The 17,194-nt window shown below is 31.8% G+C and overlaps 1 protein-coding gene across 2 annotated transcripts in view; it reads right to left on the bottom strand.

Moving 5' to 3' along the window:
- Positions 1 to 2,400: 2,400 nt before the first annotated feature.
- The window catches only part of LOC139487814 (uncharacterized), a 111,067-nt gene continuing 96,273 nt past the window's right edge, over positions 2,401 to 17,194 (bottom strand). For both annotated transcript variants that reach the window (XM_071272945.1, XM_071272946.1), the window contains 7 exons: positions 16,485 to 16,646; positions 11,604 to 11,765; positions 10,147 to 10,269; positions 7,303 to 7,407; positions 7,030 to 7,135; positions 4,352 to 4,656; positions 2,401 to 2,771 (listed from right to left, as the gene is read on the bottom strand). In XM_071272945.1, coding sequence (XP_071129046.1) covers positions 2,719 to 2,771; positions 4,352 to 4,656; positions 7,030 to 7,135; positions 7,303 to 7,407; positions 10,147 to 10,269; positions 11,604 to 11,765; positions 16,485 to 16,646 — 1,016 coding nt within the window. In that variant the 3' untranslated portion in view covers positions 2,401 to 2,718. The remainder of the gene's footprint in view (positions 2,772 to 4,351; positions 4,657 to 7,029; positions 7,136 to 7,302; positions 7,408 to 10,146; positions 10,270 to 11,603; positions 11,766 to 16,484; positions 16,647 to 17,194) is intronic.

Here is a 17,194-nt window from a genome sequence, read left to right as displayed (position 1 = left end):
GTTAACTGGCAGAAAAACTAGTGAATGTAATGTTAACTGGCAGAAAAACTAGTGAATGCAATGTTAACTGGCAGAAAAACTAGTGAATGTAATGTTAATTGGCAGAAAAACTAAGTTCAATTATAAGTAAAATACGGAAAACAGGATTTTCTTTTTAAATAATTTACTTCTGAATACTATCTTATGATCATAAGCAAGCTTCTGTCAAAGTTTGGTAGAAATCCAGGATAGTTAAAATTTAACTTGAACCAGAATGAATATTTGTGGACGACGCCACCACCACCAATGCCACCCCCACCAATGCCACCCCCGGAATGTAGGATCGCTATGTCTCGCTTTTGAGACAAAAGTCACAGGCTAACAAAAAAAAAAAGGACACCTGTACCTGTGATAGAACTCTATTGCATAAAACTATCTTTTTAGAAAGAACAACTCAGAATATAGACTACTTGTGTGTGTGTAACTCTATTGCACTGTAAGAGGACTATATCCCAATGGTTATACCTGCTGAAAAGTCTTGGCTGCTTTACAAATATCACTGAATTTTATTTCTTTATTGTGTTTGTGACCAAGCTTTTCTTACAGGTATCACACAAGCTTACTATTGTCAATGCTCCATTAAAATGAAGTAAAGGTACGATGACCAGTAACTATTTTTTCAGCTGAGCTAAAAGTATATACACAAATATAACAACTTCATCATTTTTAAACTTTTTATTGTATGTAAATATATATATATTTTACAAATATACTATTGGTTTGTAGATATTTATTTTGTGTGCCAACAGTCAGAAAGCTGACCCCGGTTTGACCCCATTTCTGAAAGCATCATGTGATTACCATATATATGAGCATTTTTTTACCAAAAAAGGTGAAGCCCATTTTTTTTAATTTGCAGTTTTTTGCATGAATTATAACTAATTTTCTTTTAATTGAACATTCTTGAGTATATAAGAAACATATTGATCAACTAAATAATGGATTAAAATCATTTTTTCTCTCAAAATATGTCTTCAAAGTCCAGGAGATGACCTAAAAAATTGGTCTCAGGAAATTAAAATCGTAATTTTCTTTCGTAACTTCTTGGGAAGCTATGCTGAATTTAAATTATGTTATGTAAAATAACTTGGACTATGATGTGTCAAATTTGTGCCACTTAATACGCTGTAATACGCAAATGTGCCACTTCGATGTGTCGATATTTCTGACGAAGCGGGGCCGATGGTAATTTACAAGTTAGGTCCCTTTGTTTTACACTCTCATGAACAAACTATTATTATATTAAGCACCATATTCTGTTATTATTGTGGATATTATTAAAATAATTTTATTAAATATATTTTGATACTAAAGACAAGTGCAAAAAAAATGGAGAAACACATTTATCAAGTTTCAGAGCTAAGTCTCAGTGAAATAGGCCCTATGTGCCATTATAGGGATAATAATTTTTATATTATTATATTCCAAGACTTAATTTAATATTTATATTTTGGTAAGTATTTTTAGTGCTGTAATTAAATTATTTTAACACAGAATAAATTTCTACTACATTAATACAAGGGGTAGCCAAAATATTCATGAATAATGGATCAAGACACGAATAAAATGATATAAACAGGAATTACTTTTCACAAGTACATATATATTGAGATGTTATATCTGACCCTAATGGCAAGTAAGAAACAGAAAAAAGAAAAATTTCCGAATTGGTGCCAAATCATTTTTTCCGCAAAATTAACGCATTTCAGGAATGGCGGGTTTTAATATCAGTCCCATTGTTGTCTTAAGAAAGTAGCAACAAAGGTCGTATTTAAGGGCTTGCTTTCCGACTGTAAGAACCTAACTGCACAATTATTCAACAAACTACATCAATTGTCTAAACAAATGAAAATAATAAATAGAAACATTGATTGTGTCTGTAATTGAAGTTTTCTTCAAGAAAACAAAATAAATATTGTCTCGTGATTGTTTTTAAAGATATGAGTCACAAAAAACAGGGTAAATTTTCAACATAATTCTATATAGGTAATTCTGTGTGAATACTGTTGTCTACAAGTTAGACATATTACATTTGTCAACTTTCCTAACTTGCATTAGTAAGTATGAAGATACCAGAAATTAAGAATTAAGGGACCAAGCTACCATATTGCATGACAAAAATACAATATTTATATACCATAGCACTTTTTGTAAAATGTAAACCAATTAATGGTAAATCATTTATTTCAATAACATGCCTTTTTAACAGGTTAGAAGGAAGCAAATGCAAAAAACAAAAGAATTATAAAAATAGCACTAATTATTAAAGATTCATAACTTTCTTCAATGTCATTAACTTATTACGTTGTCATTATTTAGTTTTTAGAAAAAAAATATGAACTTACTTTTGACAATGATTAATTTTTGTTTAATTTTTTTCTAGTTTATGATATTTGATATTCACTGCCTCATCACATTAAAATTTCACAGATTTCCCCTCAACACTTCATCATAATTACACAAATAACAAATAAATATGAATCACTCTGACATAAAAATGAATGATGATATATTTAATATATCTGTGAAAATAATAAATATGGTAGCAATGCTATAAACTTGGGTAATCAATCTGGTAACATAGCTGACAAACTAATGAACTTTGTATTCTCCAGAACACATCTGGTCATAAGATGAAAAGTTGTTAGAATGAAATACAGGATGGATTTGAAGATTTTCTCATTTTTTACTATCTTTCAGTGCTAGCTTTGGTATATAAACTGCAGGTTGAGCTGAAAAAGAAAATACAAAAGATATTGTGAAGTAATCAGTAAAATATACAAATTGTCTATAAAATTGTAGCTGAAACTCTAATATGTGTCTTCTGTGAATAATTATTTGAAAGAATAGATAATGAACTCTCAAATAGAGGTAAAGTTATAATGAAAATGTTCCTTCAAAATGACTTGTCATGAACTTACATGAAAAACATGTATAATGCATAACACGTGTCTTAAACCTGTTAACAAGAGTATGAAAATAGGCTCAAACCATATTGCATCAGGATTGAATGGTATATTGAAAATCTTTTAACTATAGGTATTAAACTTTATCATTGATCAATGAAATTTGTCAGATGTGCTACATGTATCATAGAAACATAGCTAACCATATCAACTTAACATTGACAAAACAACCATTGAAATGTTGCCAAAAACAATCAAAAATGCACACACTGAATTGTCTCCCCTGCTTTATTTATGATTGAATTCATGTTGAAAGTCTGTAATATGAAGGTTTTACTGCAAAGGTCACATACACTTTAATTAATAATCAATAATCCATGGAAATGAGGCCAGATGAACCATGCCAGACAAACAAGTATGCCTTATTATCATTACACAAAAAAAACTTATGTTGACCAATAAACTTTGAAATGAGGTAGACGTTAGTTAAACCATACAACTATGGCCAAAATTTGTATGTTGGACATGATAACCTTGCAACGATCTCATATACCAAGTATAGTTATTCTATTACCAGTACATTTTACTAATAATACTGGTAAGTACATGGGTATTTCACTTTACAAAAAAATCATACATTTTTTAGCATCTCACAGATAATATAGGCAGCTGCAAGTCAATAATTCAGCTCATTTGAATCAATATTCATACAAATTTCAGTTTAACCCTTAACTGGGATTGCTACACATGGGCTAAGCAAATTAGTTATTAATTTTTGAAAGGAAAATAAAGTCCACACTGAAAAGTGAAGTAAGGCAGCCACTGGGAAGATCTATTTTGGTTTACTGATTTTCCTCACAGAAATCATTAAAATATAAGTAAAACAAGGATTTACATATCTAATCATTAAAATTAAATCAAACAGACCTAGAAACATTGTTATTATACTACTGCATGTGCTTGCTTGTGTATTTATATCTGTATTTATGTTCACATCAGGTCTTATAACCCAATGGGAGATTGTCTCATTGGTTAATTGGATGGGATCTTTTCTAAAATACACAAACTGCTAATAAAAAATAACTTGTCCATTCATTGTGAACTGTCTCTTTTAAAATTTGTAATTTGAATTGACGTTTTAGAAATGTAGTAAAAAAATATATGAGATTTTGAGTCCAATCATTGAACTTGAATTTGACAGCTATTGCCTCCTTATACCTTTCAATTGTGTTGGTAAATATCAAACCTTCAGAATGTTGTGATATTCAATTTCTGATAGGTGAGGATGTACCATATGGTATCAATCAGTTTCAGTCAGATAGGTAATAGCTAGTGACTAAGAATAAGGATGTCAAAACTGATCAAGTTGTGTAACATCAATGTTATTTCATCAAACAAACAAATACCTGTAGAATAGGTAGCATTATCATGATAGATTACAGGTACATCAGGTAACTGTAGTTTTTCTTGCTTCATGTATTCTGGCAAGGGATCTCGGAAATGTAGTTGTCCCCTCTGTCCTGTACCGCCAAAGTAGTTATCATAATAGGTAGGTTGATGAACTGGTACTATGTTGAACAAACTAACTCTATCTACATCCCGATCATGGTAGAGCAATGGTTGATGAACGACTGGCATACTGTATGGATTAACGTTGTCATCAATGTCCACCTTCTGAACATGTGGTGATGGCATACGATCATTCCTCCATCTATTAATAGAAGGAGATATATAAAACAGTTCATTTTTTTCAATTTTTAACGTTTACGCATACAGAGGTGGATTTTAGGGAGTGAAAAAATTGGTTGCTTATATAGGGAATCACTGAAGTGTGACTGGAGAGTGCCCCCTTAGGCAGTCAGTGGGCCCCCACTTATGAAATTTTTTAGATCCGCCAGTGTATGCAGGGGCCATAATATTCAACTTCTACCCAAATACTGGTATTTTATTGCTGCAATGGCTCTCCATACTATCAGAGGTTAACTGTATGATATGTATTGCATGTTTCCTCAACTGCCCAAAGCTATTTATTGCCATGTTTCTTAAGGTTCAAGGTGCAGTTGGGCCCAAATACAAACTTTGCAAATTGAAATCTGATAAAACAAAGGGGTTGGCTTTCCTTTGCCGTCTGGAACAGAGGCCTAAAATGACCAATTAGGCAGTTTACTCACTGGCATATACCCTACTGGTTGTGTTTATAATTGAAATATGTTAAGAAAACAACTTTTTCGGGTTGCAGGTCAAAGTGAAGTCAAATCAGAAAAAAATCGAAACAATCTAGATATTTGGTGAAAATTACCTTCTTAAATCTACCATACTCAGACCAGGTTCATTCAGAACTCAACCCTTATGTGGTCAATGTGTTCAAAATGGCTACAGAATTCAGTGAGATACATTTAAAAATAGGACAAACAATAACCATAACTGAAGCTTTTTGCACCTTTGATCAACTTTGGGGCATGGTTAGCTCATTTACACATTTTTGGCAAATAAAGGAAAAAAGACATTTTCTTAAAATTATTCATTAAACTCTGATGAGATTTTTTTTCAAATCATTGTGATTTCTGTACCATAGACTTTTAATGTGACTGGGGTGCTAGCACTATCTCTGTTCTCATCCCAGTTAGAAACTTATCATAAGTTTCTGAAATTTTTTCTACTGCATTAGGTAGAATAAACAGGTGGTATGGTATATATTTGTCTAACCATCAAAATATGGAATAAAATAAATGGGGAGTGTGTCCATGGGACACAGCTGATGCCCCCACTTGCATTAAACATTATAAAGGGACATAACTCAAAAATGGTAATAGTGATGTTACCTAAATTTGTACTTGATCTATAATTTGAGATAAAAAGCATTGTGTTTAAGTTTTATAACATTTGATTGAGGAACCTCATTTTTGAAAGTATGAATGAACAGATGGACAAGGGTAAAACATAATGCCCCCAGGCATAATTATAACTGTCAGATTCAGAGAATTAACATTTTTTATAAAGTCAATAAAATCACATATTTACCTCATCAACAGACAAAAATAGTTTATATAGTCTACTTTAGATAACAGGCTGTCTTCATGATTATCAATTTATTTGGTGAAACAAAGAATCAATTAATTTAATTAGGTCTAAAAACAGTATTTGATAACAGTAACAGCATGAATGTTATAATGACAACAGGAAAAATGGATGTATTTCTCAATAGGTTCACCTCAATACAGAGTCTTGACCAATCAGCCTAGTGATTATTTTCGTTTTGACATATGATATACAAATTTTATCTGTAATCTAAGATGTGGGGTAGGGTTCATCATGTATTTCTGACATTCTTTTAAAAGGTCTCTCTTCAAAACCTTCACAAACTGGTCAAATCAATTATAAATTATAAATCTTGATACATTTTTAATATTCTTAAAATATCATAATGGATACCTTTTATTTTGAATGTCTGCTTTATAACCAGGTTTAATCCACCACTTTCTACCTAAGAAAATGCCTTTACCAAGTAAGGGACTTTCCATTTTGAATTTTCCTCGAAGTTCAGTATTTTTGTGACTTTATTTTTTATTATAATTCAAAGAGTTTAACTAACTCAAATTTCGAATACCCTCATATACAGTTTTAACCCTAAACCAAATATTATATACATGGTACAAGAAGCTAAGGGTGGTGAATTCTTGTGTAGACAATGAGTATAAACTGTTTTTCTCTGTCTGTGCTGCCAAGTAAAAGCAGAATTGTTATGCAAATGTGTCCAACATAAAACTTTTAATGTCTTTTTTGTGCAAGATGTTATGTTTACAGATACATGTACTGACTACATGTTTATGCAAATAAAAGATTGTTTCTGATAAATTTATTCATAACATTTTTAAATTAAACTCTAGACAAGTTAGAGCTTGCCAAATTGTATAAACACCGGTCTATTTTGACCTTTTTATTGTTGTTTGGTGGCTGTTTCATTGACATATAATTTAAGTTATATATGTTTGAGATTAAAAAGTTTGGTTCTAGCTTTTCTGCTCCTGAAAATGTTTCCTTCAAAATCAAGACCATTTTTCTATAGAATTTGTATAAGACTTACGGCATGGTGAAACAGCAAACAATAAAAATAATTATAATGAGTAGTCCTACACCCCCAGCAACAGTTCCAGCTATGATCTTCTCTGTTCTAGTCCATCCTGAGGAAGCTACAAATCACATAAAAAAACAACTGAAATGCATGAAAACTTAACTAATGTGATTGTACATTTAAATTAAAAGTCTAAAAATAAATTAAAATTACTTCAATAATTTCTTTTCACATCTCCTTTTATACTATTTATATTATTCAGAATATTAAAGTTAGTTTACTTACATCTACGAGTATTACATGTTGTTCCAATATATTCCTCAGGACAGGAGCAGGATAGTGGACTTCTATTGCAGGTTCCATGTGAGCAATAACCAGTATCACACTTATCTGAAAAAAATAGTAAATTTATACAAAATCTAAAACCAACTGCTTTGAGGTTACAGTTCATTATCATAGTATCCAAATCTAAAGGACTTGAAATAAGTAATTTTCAAATGTATATGATTTATTCAGTTAAAACTGTATTAACTAAACATAACTTATTCCAGTTACCAGTATGTCAATAGTATAGACTACTTGAACTCAATAAGGCATGTATATAAGTGACCATTTTGGATAAAAATGCATACATAAACTTTTTTTTATCTAGCCTTAATACAATGACAAAACTAAAGTCAGCCAGTCTGTTACAAATTGAAGTAAAACTAAATTCACATTTTATTCTTGCATTACATATGTATGCATCAATTGCTGATTGATATCAACCAATACATGTTACAAATAATTCAGATACAAAATTAAATAAGAAGTACCACAGAAATCAGGTGTTTTGGAGTAAGGGAGATAACCAAAGAAGCTTAGACACAATACAACAACAAAAAAGAAAAGCAATCACAAAAACACCTTGTATTTGAATCATAATTTACTGTACAGTTCTCATACTGAAACACTTAAATCATTTTAGTTGATTATTTACAAAAAAAGAAGATGTGGTATGTTTGCCAATGATACAACTCTCCACAAGAGACCAAAATGACACAGAAATTAACAACTATAGGTCACCGTACGGCCTTCAACAATTTGCAAAGCCCATACCGCATAGTCAGCTATAAAAGGCCCCGAAATGACAATGTAAAACAATTCAAACGAGAAAACTAACGGCTTTATTTATGTACAAAAGATTAACGAAAAACAAATATCTAACACATAAACAAACGACAACCACTGAATTACAGACTCCTGACTTGGGACAGACACATACATACATAATGTGGCGGGGTTAAACATATTAGCAGGATCCCAACCCTCCCCCTAACCTAGGACAGTGGTTTAACAGTACAACATATAAGAACGAACAATAAAAATCAGATGAAAAAGGCTTAACTTGTCAGATGGACAAAAATACAAGTGGACGTGACTGGGTACTTGTACATCCCAACAAAAAGACACTAGGTACAGATCTGAGAGTACTTGCAGTTAACTGACAGCTAGTTCAAAGCCACTAACAACTAATAAAAAAATCATGCATCTAAGTAAGATTTCCAACTAGTTGGGGGAACTGTAGCTCTCAAGTCCTTATAACATTTTTTTGACACTTTGCAGACCATAGAGTTACAGATTTTTCTTATGTCAAAATATTTTGAATTGCAACCAAGGTTGCGGTTGTACTTATTTCCAAAAATATTTATTGTGTATCGGCAATACATAGCTTTTCAATTTATCTAGTTCATTTTGTTATATATTTATCTATGAAATGACCTAGCTATTTGTGTTTGAATATCCATTTCATTGAAACAATTATCTAATTATTTCCTTTTGTATATGTCTCTTGGTTATGTTATTTTAAATCTTGTCATGAGGTCATTAAATGCAAGAACTTAACCTATGCATTATCAAGTTAAAAAGAAAATTTAATAATCACTCCTAAGAATACAAGCATTAGCCTTTCAAAAAGGGCTAGTCGACTCTTAGCTGATGAAAATGAAAAGTGCTCTCGCTTTGTAGATTAATTCATTTACTAGAATAGCCACGTGCATCAATCAACAAATTTTACCACACACGTGAGGTCACACGTTGTGAAGTAGTATATATCGTTTAACGTTGTTGTTTACGAAACTCCAGAAGATTCGACTATTTATAGATAAAAGTTACCTGTGTACCAATATCATGAATATGCATGATTAATGACCAGGCAAAATCTAATTGCTAAAATAGAGAGGACAAATCCGATACTCTACGGGATTGAAGGACATTAACTAGGTTTGGATTGTCCTAACCAATCAATAAACTTTGATTATTCACGTCTCGTAATATCTTCCAATCAGGTAGCAAGAAAAATTCACGCACTGACTGTCCATCGTTCAATTCTTAATATCGACTCCTAGGAGTCGATAATAATCTTACAAAAAGAAAATAACACCTATAATATTCCTGCATTTGAAGTGATTTGCAGCATATTTTAGGAAGATAAAGTTAAAGCTACAGTTGTGTCCCTTTAATATTTGTTGACAGGGTTGTTAGATATAAATACAAACAAGAATGTGTCCATAGTTCATGGATGCCCCACTCACACTATCAATTTTTATGTTCATAGGACCGTCAAATTGGGATGAAAAATCTCATTTGGCATTAAAATTAGAAAGATCATATCATTGGCAACATGTGTACTAAGTTTCAAGTTGTTTGAACTTCATCTTCAAAAACTACCTTGACCAAAAACTGTAACCTTAAGCAGGACAGACGAATGAATGAACAAACATATGCACGAATGGACTAAGACACAGACCAACAAGAATGTGTCTCCAGTACATGGATGCCCCATCCGCACTATCATTTTCTATGTTCAGTGGACTGTGAAAATGGGGGGAAATCTCTAATTTGGCATTAAAATTAGAAAGATCATATCATAGGGAACATGTGTACTAAGTTTCAAGTTGATTGGACTTCAACTTCATCAAAAACTACCTTGACCAAAAACTTTAACCAAAACTTTAACCTGAAGCGGGACGAACAGAGGGACGAACGAACAGACAGACGGACGCACATACGGACGGACGCACAGACCAGAAAACATAATGCCCATAAAAATATATTGCCCGGAAGTTGGGCATAAAAATCATAACTTACGTTTACATACACCCTTGTGTATTACATGATCAGCAATACACACACAGATGAATCCACTAACTACATTGTCTTGACAAATTGAGTTGGCAGTACAGTTATTCTTATTCCCGTCATCACAATAACCTAAATAATAAAAAAATGGTGGATTTCACAGTCCATTAAGATACTTAAAACCAATGATAAATATGTGTCTATTGAATCAAAAAGGCAAATCTAAATCTATTCATTCATTTCAACAAATGACTCTCAACTATTCTTAGATTATTTCTATCTAGATGATGTTCATTTCTAAACTTATCTGGTTGTTATTCAATCATTGCATCTTGTATTTTTGCCAATTTTGGTGGCAGAAATATTGTGGAAATTCAAATTCACAGAATATATACTTAATATAAAAAAAGAAGATGTGGAATGATTGCCAATGAGACGACTCTCCACAAGAGACCAAAATAACACAGAAATTAACAACTATAGGTCACCGTACAGCCTTCAACAATGAGCAAAGCTCATACCGCATAGTCAGCTATAAAAGGCCCAGAAATGATATTTTAAACATAATACAAATATAAATCTGATTTTAATATGATGTTCTTCAATTGCTTTGAGTACACACCCTTGGTAAATATATGGATATATTGTTTGGACTGTTACAATCATACTACCATGTGATTGTTAATATACAGTCATACATAAATGCACAAGAAAGTGAAAATTTCATATCTTCTCTCAATTATAAAATCGTTAAGAAGGGCTATAAATCTGTCATATCATATAGTATAAATTTTCTGGAAAATACACAATTGGGAGTTCAAAATTCATCAAATCAATTAAACATAAACAAAGGATGATAAAATGTGTTATGAGCTATTTTTTAACATATAACCTAATTTATTGCACCACAGTTAAATTATCACGTCATGATTGGTTTTACGCCATCACGTGGTGACCCCTATGAAACTGTAGGGGGTTAGTAAATTTCATAGGGGGTTCATGACGTCACATCTACTGTTAAGGTGACATCATCTATTACTGTTGTTATGTTTCATTGTTTATTTTTTAACAAACGCAGCAGAAAAATTTCGTTATATGGTTAACTCCTATGGATTTTACTATCCCTCTATGGATCAATAGGGAGACAGAAGGGAACCATATACTTATTACGCTATTCTAATTAGTTTAAGCATGTCACTAGTTCAGTTTACTCAATATAATACAGGAACAGCAAATATTTGCCTTCACCCAGAGCACTTCAATCAAAAAGATTTGCTGTATTTGTCCTATTAGTGTGGAAATAATTCATGGTGGCTTTAATTTATACTCATGGTAAAATCAGTATCCATGAATTATTTCTTAAAAGACCCAGCCATATTTATGGAAGCTATAAAACATTTCAAAGCATCTTTAAATATTTCAATATCCATCTCTTAATACTACTATGTTATTTATGAATTACTTACTCCTACATGCCCCTAGGTTAACACTTCCTATCTGTTCTGTATATTTGCCATTAGGACACAGCTTACAATTAAATCCTCCATTCTGGTCTTGGTAATAATCCAATGCACATTTGTCACATTGATTGGTTCCAGTGTTCAGATATTCTCCTAAGTTACAAGGAGCTGAAATAACATTGTTTTATTCAATGATTAATTAAATAATTAAAAAATAATGAAGAGCCGATATCTTTAAACCACAGAAGTGTATTCATTTTGGTATCTTCAGATTACAGAAAAGTAATTACTTTCGTTTCTTAAGGCTAGTATTGGAATAACTCTGTTAAATTTAGATCAAAGAAGTGAAATCACTTTGCAATCTTAACATCACAAAAGAGAAATCACTTTGGTATCTTTGACCATACTAGTGTAATATCTTTGGTATCTTTAGGTCATAGTAGTGGAATCATTTTGGTATCTTACACCCCTTAATGTATTCACTTTGGTATCATCAGACTATAGACCACTTTCGAGTTCATCCGTCACCGGCAAAAACTCGTCAATTATACACGCTTTTATGACGTCATTTACCAGATAGAGGGGCTCGCCTGTATCCCTGCACTATTTACGTTCATCAAGCGTCTTAGTGATCGTCTTTGTGCAGGATAAACTAGAAATAATGGTTGCTCTGTAGGTACTTACTGACATTTCCTTAATGACAGCAGTGTTGATTGTCAATTTTGAGAATTCATATTTGCCAAATAATTCGTACAATATAGAATTATAGTTTTCCAACCACTCGCTCAACATTGGAAGGAAGTGACGACGCCCCTAAACGCACAAATGACGATGATAAAGGCGCGTATAATTGACGAGTTTTTTCCGGTGACGGATGAACTCGAAAGTGGTCTATTCTATTGCTATCATTTTGGTATTTTTAGACTCTTAACACTTTCACTACTGAATTTATTTTTTCCGCGGGTTTCTGTGGCCGAGGCAAATTTGCACGCTCAGATTCCCCAGCCTGAATTAATTTCGTGATCGGTGCTTCAAGAAAAGTTGCAACTTGAAAAACGTCAAGCAACTGGAAAACCACGGCACAGATTGCAAAAAAAACTGATACGGAAGTTGAATAGATTACTATGTTTAATATTTTCTATGTCTTATCAAATTGAAACGAATAATAAAGTCCTTATGATGTTTGAAAGTTTGATTTTGTTACCTTGTTTGCTCAATGTTGCCAAAATTTCGATACTGAATACGTGTAAAATGCATTTAAAACGTATAATATCCGGCAAATCGCTATTACCGAGTCTTCTCATTTATCTTATCAATCGATTTGGTCATTCAAACATCGTTTATGGCAAGTTCGAAGCTTTTTATCTTTCATTATTGACCGTTTTGACTTTCCGTTTACGACCGCCATTTGTACTGATGAAAAGACAACTCTGTCAATCGACGAACGACTACTCTTTTTCGATGTACAATAATATATGGAACCACAGATACGTTGTTAAAATTCAAAACACTGTTTAATTTTGATAAGAGCGATTATCAAACAAATTAGATATGAAATTTATGATTCATACTCCAAGAATAAATGTCACTATTTTGTTTTAGAAACTTTGCAAAAAAAAAAAAAAAAATTGCAAAAAAAAATACTTTTCAATGCTAAAATAAATGCTTTGCAAAAAGAAACCTTTCTATGATCTTCTATACTCAGATTCAACAAAGACAAATTATATTATGCCTTTTTTCAATCAGCTCTTGCAACTTATTTTAGAAGAATAGAAGAATAGAGCAGAATAGCTGGCCAGGAATGTCAGTTATTTACTATACTATTAAATATAGAAATAAATAATCAGAATCACCATTATGTACAAGAACATTTGTAGTTTTTTTTTTTTAGGCAAAGGTAACTTTCAACTTTCTCTAGTACCAATTGTAATTCCCCGATATGTTACAGCTTTATTCATGGATTCACTATTTGTATTTCCAGTTTTAAAATCACTCAGTTTTCGAATTTCATTATATAGTATACAAGTCTAAATTGAAAACAATGTTCAAACCTGTGTTCTTTCACTTATAAAATGAAATTTTACATTCATTTATTGTGTACACACATAACAGGTATTCTCAATTCTTGATCATTCAGTGCAGGTTTTTTTACCATATCAAGTTACAAAACTTAAATGTACTGAAACTGAAAGATATTTTTTTTTATCAGTACATGTATAACTAAAGTCTTCAAAATAATTTATAAATTTTCAACAATAAGATTTAAACGAACAAGAACAAAAAACAACCAACATTCAGTGACTCACCTATGAATTGTGTGCCATTCACTCAAGGATTATTTCTTTGTAATTCTCTTGCTTTTCCTCACTTTTTTTACACCAATTGTCATGATTATTCAGTTAATTAAAGGTCAATTTGAAAAAAGTTTAAAAGTTATAACACAAATCCATGAATAAAACTGGAACAATAAACGGTATTAAACAAAGAACACAAAGTCAGTCTAGCAGTAATTCTTCTCTGTATGGTAAATTGTGAAGCATTGAGGCATACAGAGGTGTTTGCCACATACTGAACACCCATATTTAGTTTGTCTTATATTGTCTTGCTTGCCATTCTTCTGTCTCATGTAACAGACATGACACCTGCCTTTACTATTTAAAGTTGTAGGCATGTGTCTTTGAATCAATCTCTGATCAGGGGCAAGTAATGGCCTTCCTCTCCGTACCCCGGCAGAATATCCATTGATCAATCCTTTTATCAGCAAACAAGAAAACTGAAGGAATGTGAGGTTTGAAGAATGGTTTGGACTTAATGTGAATAATTCTTATGTATCTTCTTCAGACCATACTGTTGCATTAACTGCGGTTACTTTAGAACACAAAAGTGTTATAACTTTTGTATCTTTAGACCAAACAAGTGTTATACCTTTGGTAACTGTTTCACCATAGAAATGAATCACTTTGGTATTTCTAGACCTTAGTAGTAAATCACTTTGATGTTCTTAGACATAGTAAAGTAATCACTTTGATGTTCTTAGACATAGTAAAGTAATCACTTTGATGTTTTTAGACATAGTAAAGTAATCACTTTGATGTTTTTAGACATAGTAAAGTAATCACTTTGATGTTTTTAAACATAGTAAAGTAATCACTTTGATGTTTTTAGACATAGTAAAGTAATCACTTTGATGTTTTTAGACATAGTAAAGTAATCACTTCCAAATTGATATAATTAGATCATGTATTGTAATCCCACTAATAACTGACAAAGTGTAGTCGGTTTTGTATCTTAAGAAAATTGTAGTGATATTATAGAGAATTGTAATCACTTTTAACCAAAATAGGAATTTGGGTCTCTAGGTGTAATACCACTAATTAGGACCTTGCCAGAAAGCACATACCAGAAAGTAGTACATATTTAACACAAAATAGTTCCTACCCATGAGTGTAACTTTCATATGTAGAGTATTTAGGTATTTCTGGTATCAAATGAAAGCTGAGTGACTGGTAATCATAGTAGACTACTTTTTGCCTGTTTGTCAGATCTGAAGTACCTGTTTTGGTACATCATAAGTTCTGGGAACCAGTTCTTTCTTATATGCCATTAAAGGTATGTTGATTTTTTTAGTACAAGACACCAAAAAGTGTTGCTTTAACATGTAATGATTGTCACTTTATTTGAACTTAAAACAAGAAGAGCTGTACCTGCTTGAAATTGAGGAATTTAACATGAAGCAATGGGGTCATGAATTAGTGGTGTACTTCCTATACAGGCGGAAACCCGGTTGAAATAGAACAAAAGAATCGAAGCTCTTTGTTAGAGAAGGCGATAAATGCTTACTGTAATGTTTACTATAGTAACAAAAGAATTAAAAGTTAATAGAAACAAATAAAATGACAATTTTCTTCTCAATTACGAAGTGTTTTATTTAAAAACGCCATTTGCATAAGGTTTCAATTTATCTATTACATAGTTAAGCAGAACAATTAGATATAGAGTCGACGACATGGGTATCTATCGAGTTGAATGCAAAAAATGCATAACCTCCGATTTTTTTGAAAAAAATACCACGGACGGAGAACATATCAATCTATAAGTTCAGTAATTTTTGTGTCTGCCCTTCCATTATGGGACTCAAGAAAAAATTCTAAAAATTGAGTAACAATTGTATCGAAAAGAGAAAATCGAGTGCACCTTTTTATGTAAGGGCGTGTTTGAGTTGAATATTTTGTCTTGAAAACGTACAAAGCAAGAATATTTGATACATCATCTCGCTTCAGGTTCTATCATTTTTATATATCAAAGCTACAGGTTGACTTTATAACCTAAAAAATCACGGTACTAAAAGATGAAATATATGGATCAAGTGAAATACCTATCTAATGAATCATAAAAACAGAGTAGGTGTGTTCGAAGAGCTATTTTTTTACTAAAAGTACTTGACGACAGTCTTTCAAGTTGGATGATGAAAATGCATATCTTCGAAAATTAATATTTTTTTGTGTGTGATAACTAAGGTTAATAGTCTTCAACCACTAAAAAAATCTAGTCTGCCCTTCCACGAAATATTTAATAAGAATTTTTTTAAATATTTATGAATTTTCAAAAATTCCACCTGACAACCAATTAGACAATAATTCTAAGTTGAATCAATGCAGACAAGATCATTAACTGATGCTCATTAGCTAGTAGATACATTTGTCTTTTAAAATACAACTGACATATAAGGATCGTAATGGTGCTATGCAGATAAATTTATCGGTTTTCAAAAGCAAAATTGGCAGCGCGTCATCCCTACAATGGCTTCCATTTTTACGAATATGAAAATTAACTGGCGTAATGGGGAGATAATTTTGACGAAGTAGAATCCTGACTGTATATACTTACATTGGTTACACATGGATGATGATATAGATGCAGTCTTAGCAGTGGTGTATCCATTTATACAGCTTTGACAGAGAAATCCACTAGTGCCTTTATCTCTGTACTTCCCTACAGGACAAGGACGACAGAGTGAACCATCATGTTCATAGCCAGATGGACAATCACCTGAAAGTTTATACCATATATATATCATGACACTCAAATATTGATTCATATTGACTACTTAACTAGGGTTGCCTAGGACATTAGCAACAATCACAATTTAGCCATTTAATATGTTATGCACACTTTTTTATTCATCTTTTTTATGTTGATAACAGGGTGACCTATAGTTGTTAATGTCTGTGTCATTTTGGTCTCTTGTGGACAGTTGTCTCATTGGCAATCATACCACATCTTTTTTATATTTGGCAGGTCATGCATCTCAATGGATTATTAATCCAGTCTACAATACACACAAAATTATGATATATCATAGCTAATCTATGCATTCTTAATTGTTTCTTTGGACTTTTTGTAGTTTGGATATTAGTTTTAGTATGTAATAAATCAAAAATGAGAATTCAGGTCAAATCAATGACCCTTTTTTGAATGCCAATGCCCTTTTAACCCTTTCTTCAATGGAATTTCTTTTTTTGCATACTTGATACGCATAGGATTTTTCAATAAAATGCTGAAAATATGCTTTAAAGTATTTTATAATGCATTGCAAA

Source organism: Mytilus edulis, chromosome 9 (genome assembly GCF_963676685.1).
Source record: "Mytilus edulis chromosome 9, xbMytEdul2.2, whole genome shotgun sequence".
Classification (NCBI taxonomy): Eukaryota; Metazoa; Mollusca; class Bivalvia; order Mytilida; family Mytilidae; genus Mytilus; species Mytilus edulis.
This window is presented reverse-complemented; position numbering and strand designations above follow the sequence as displayed.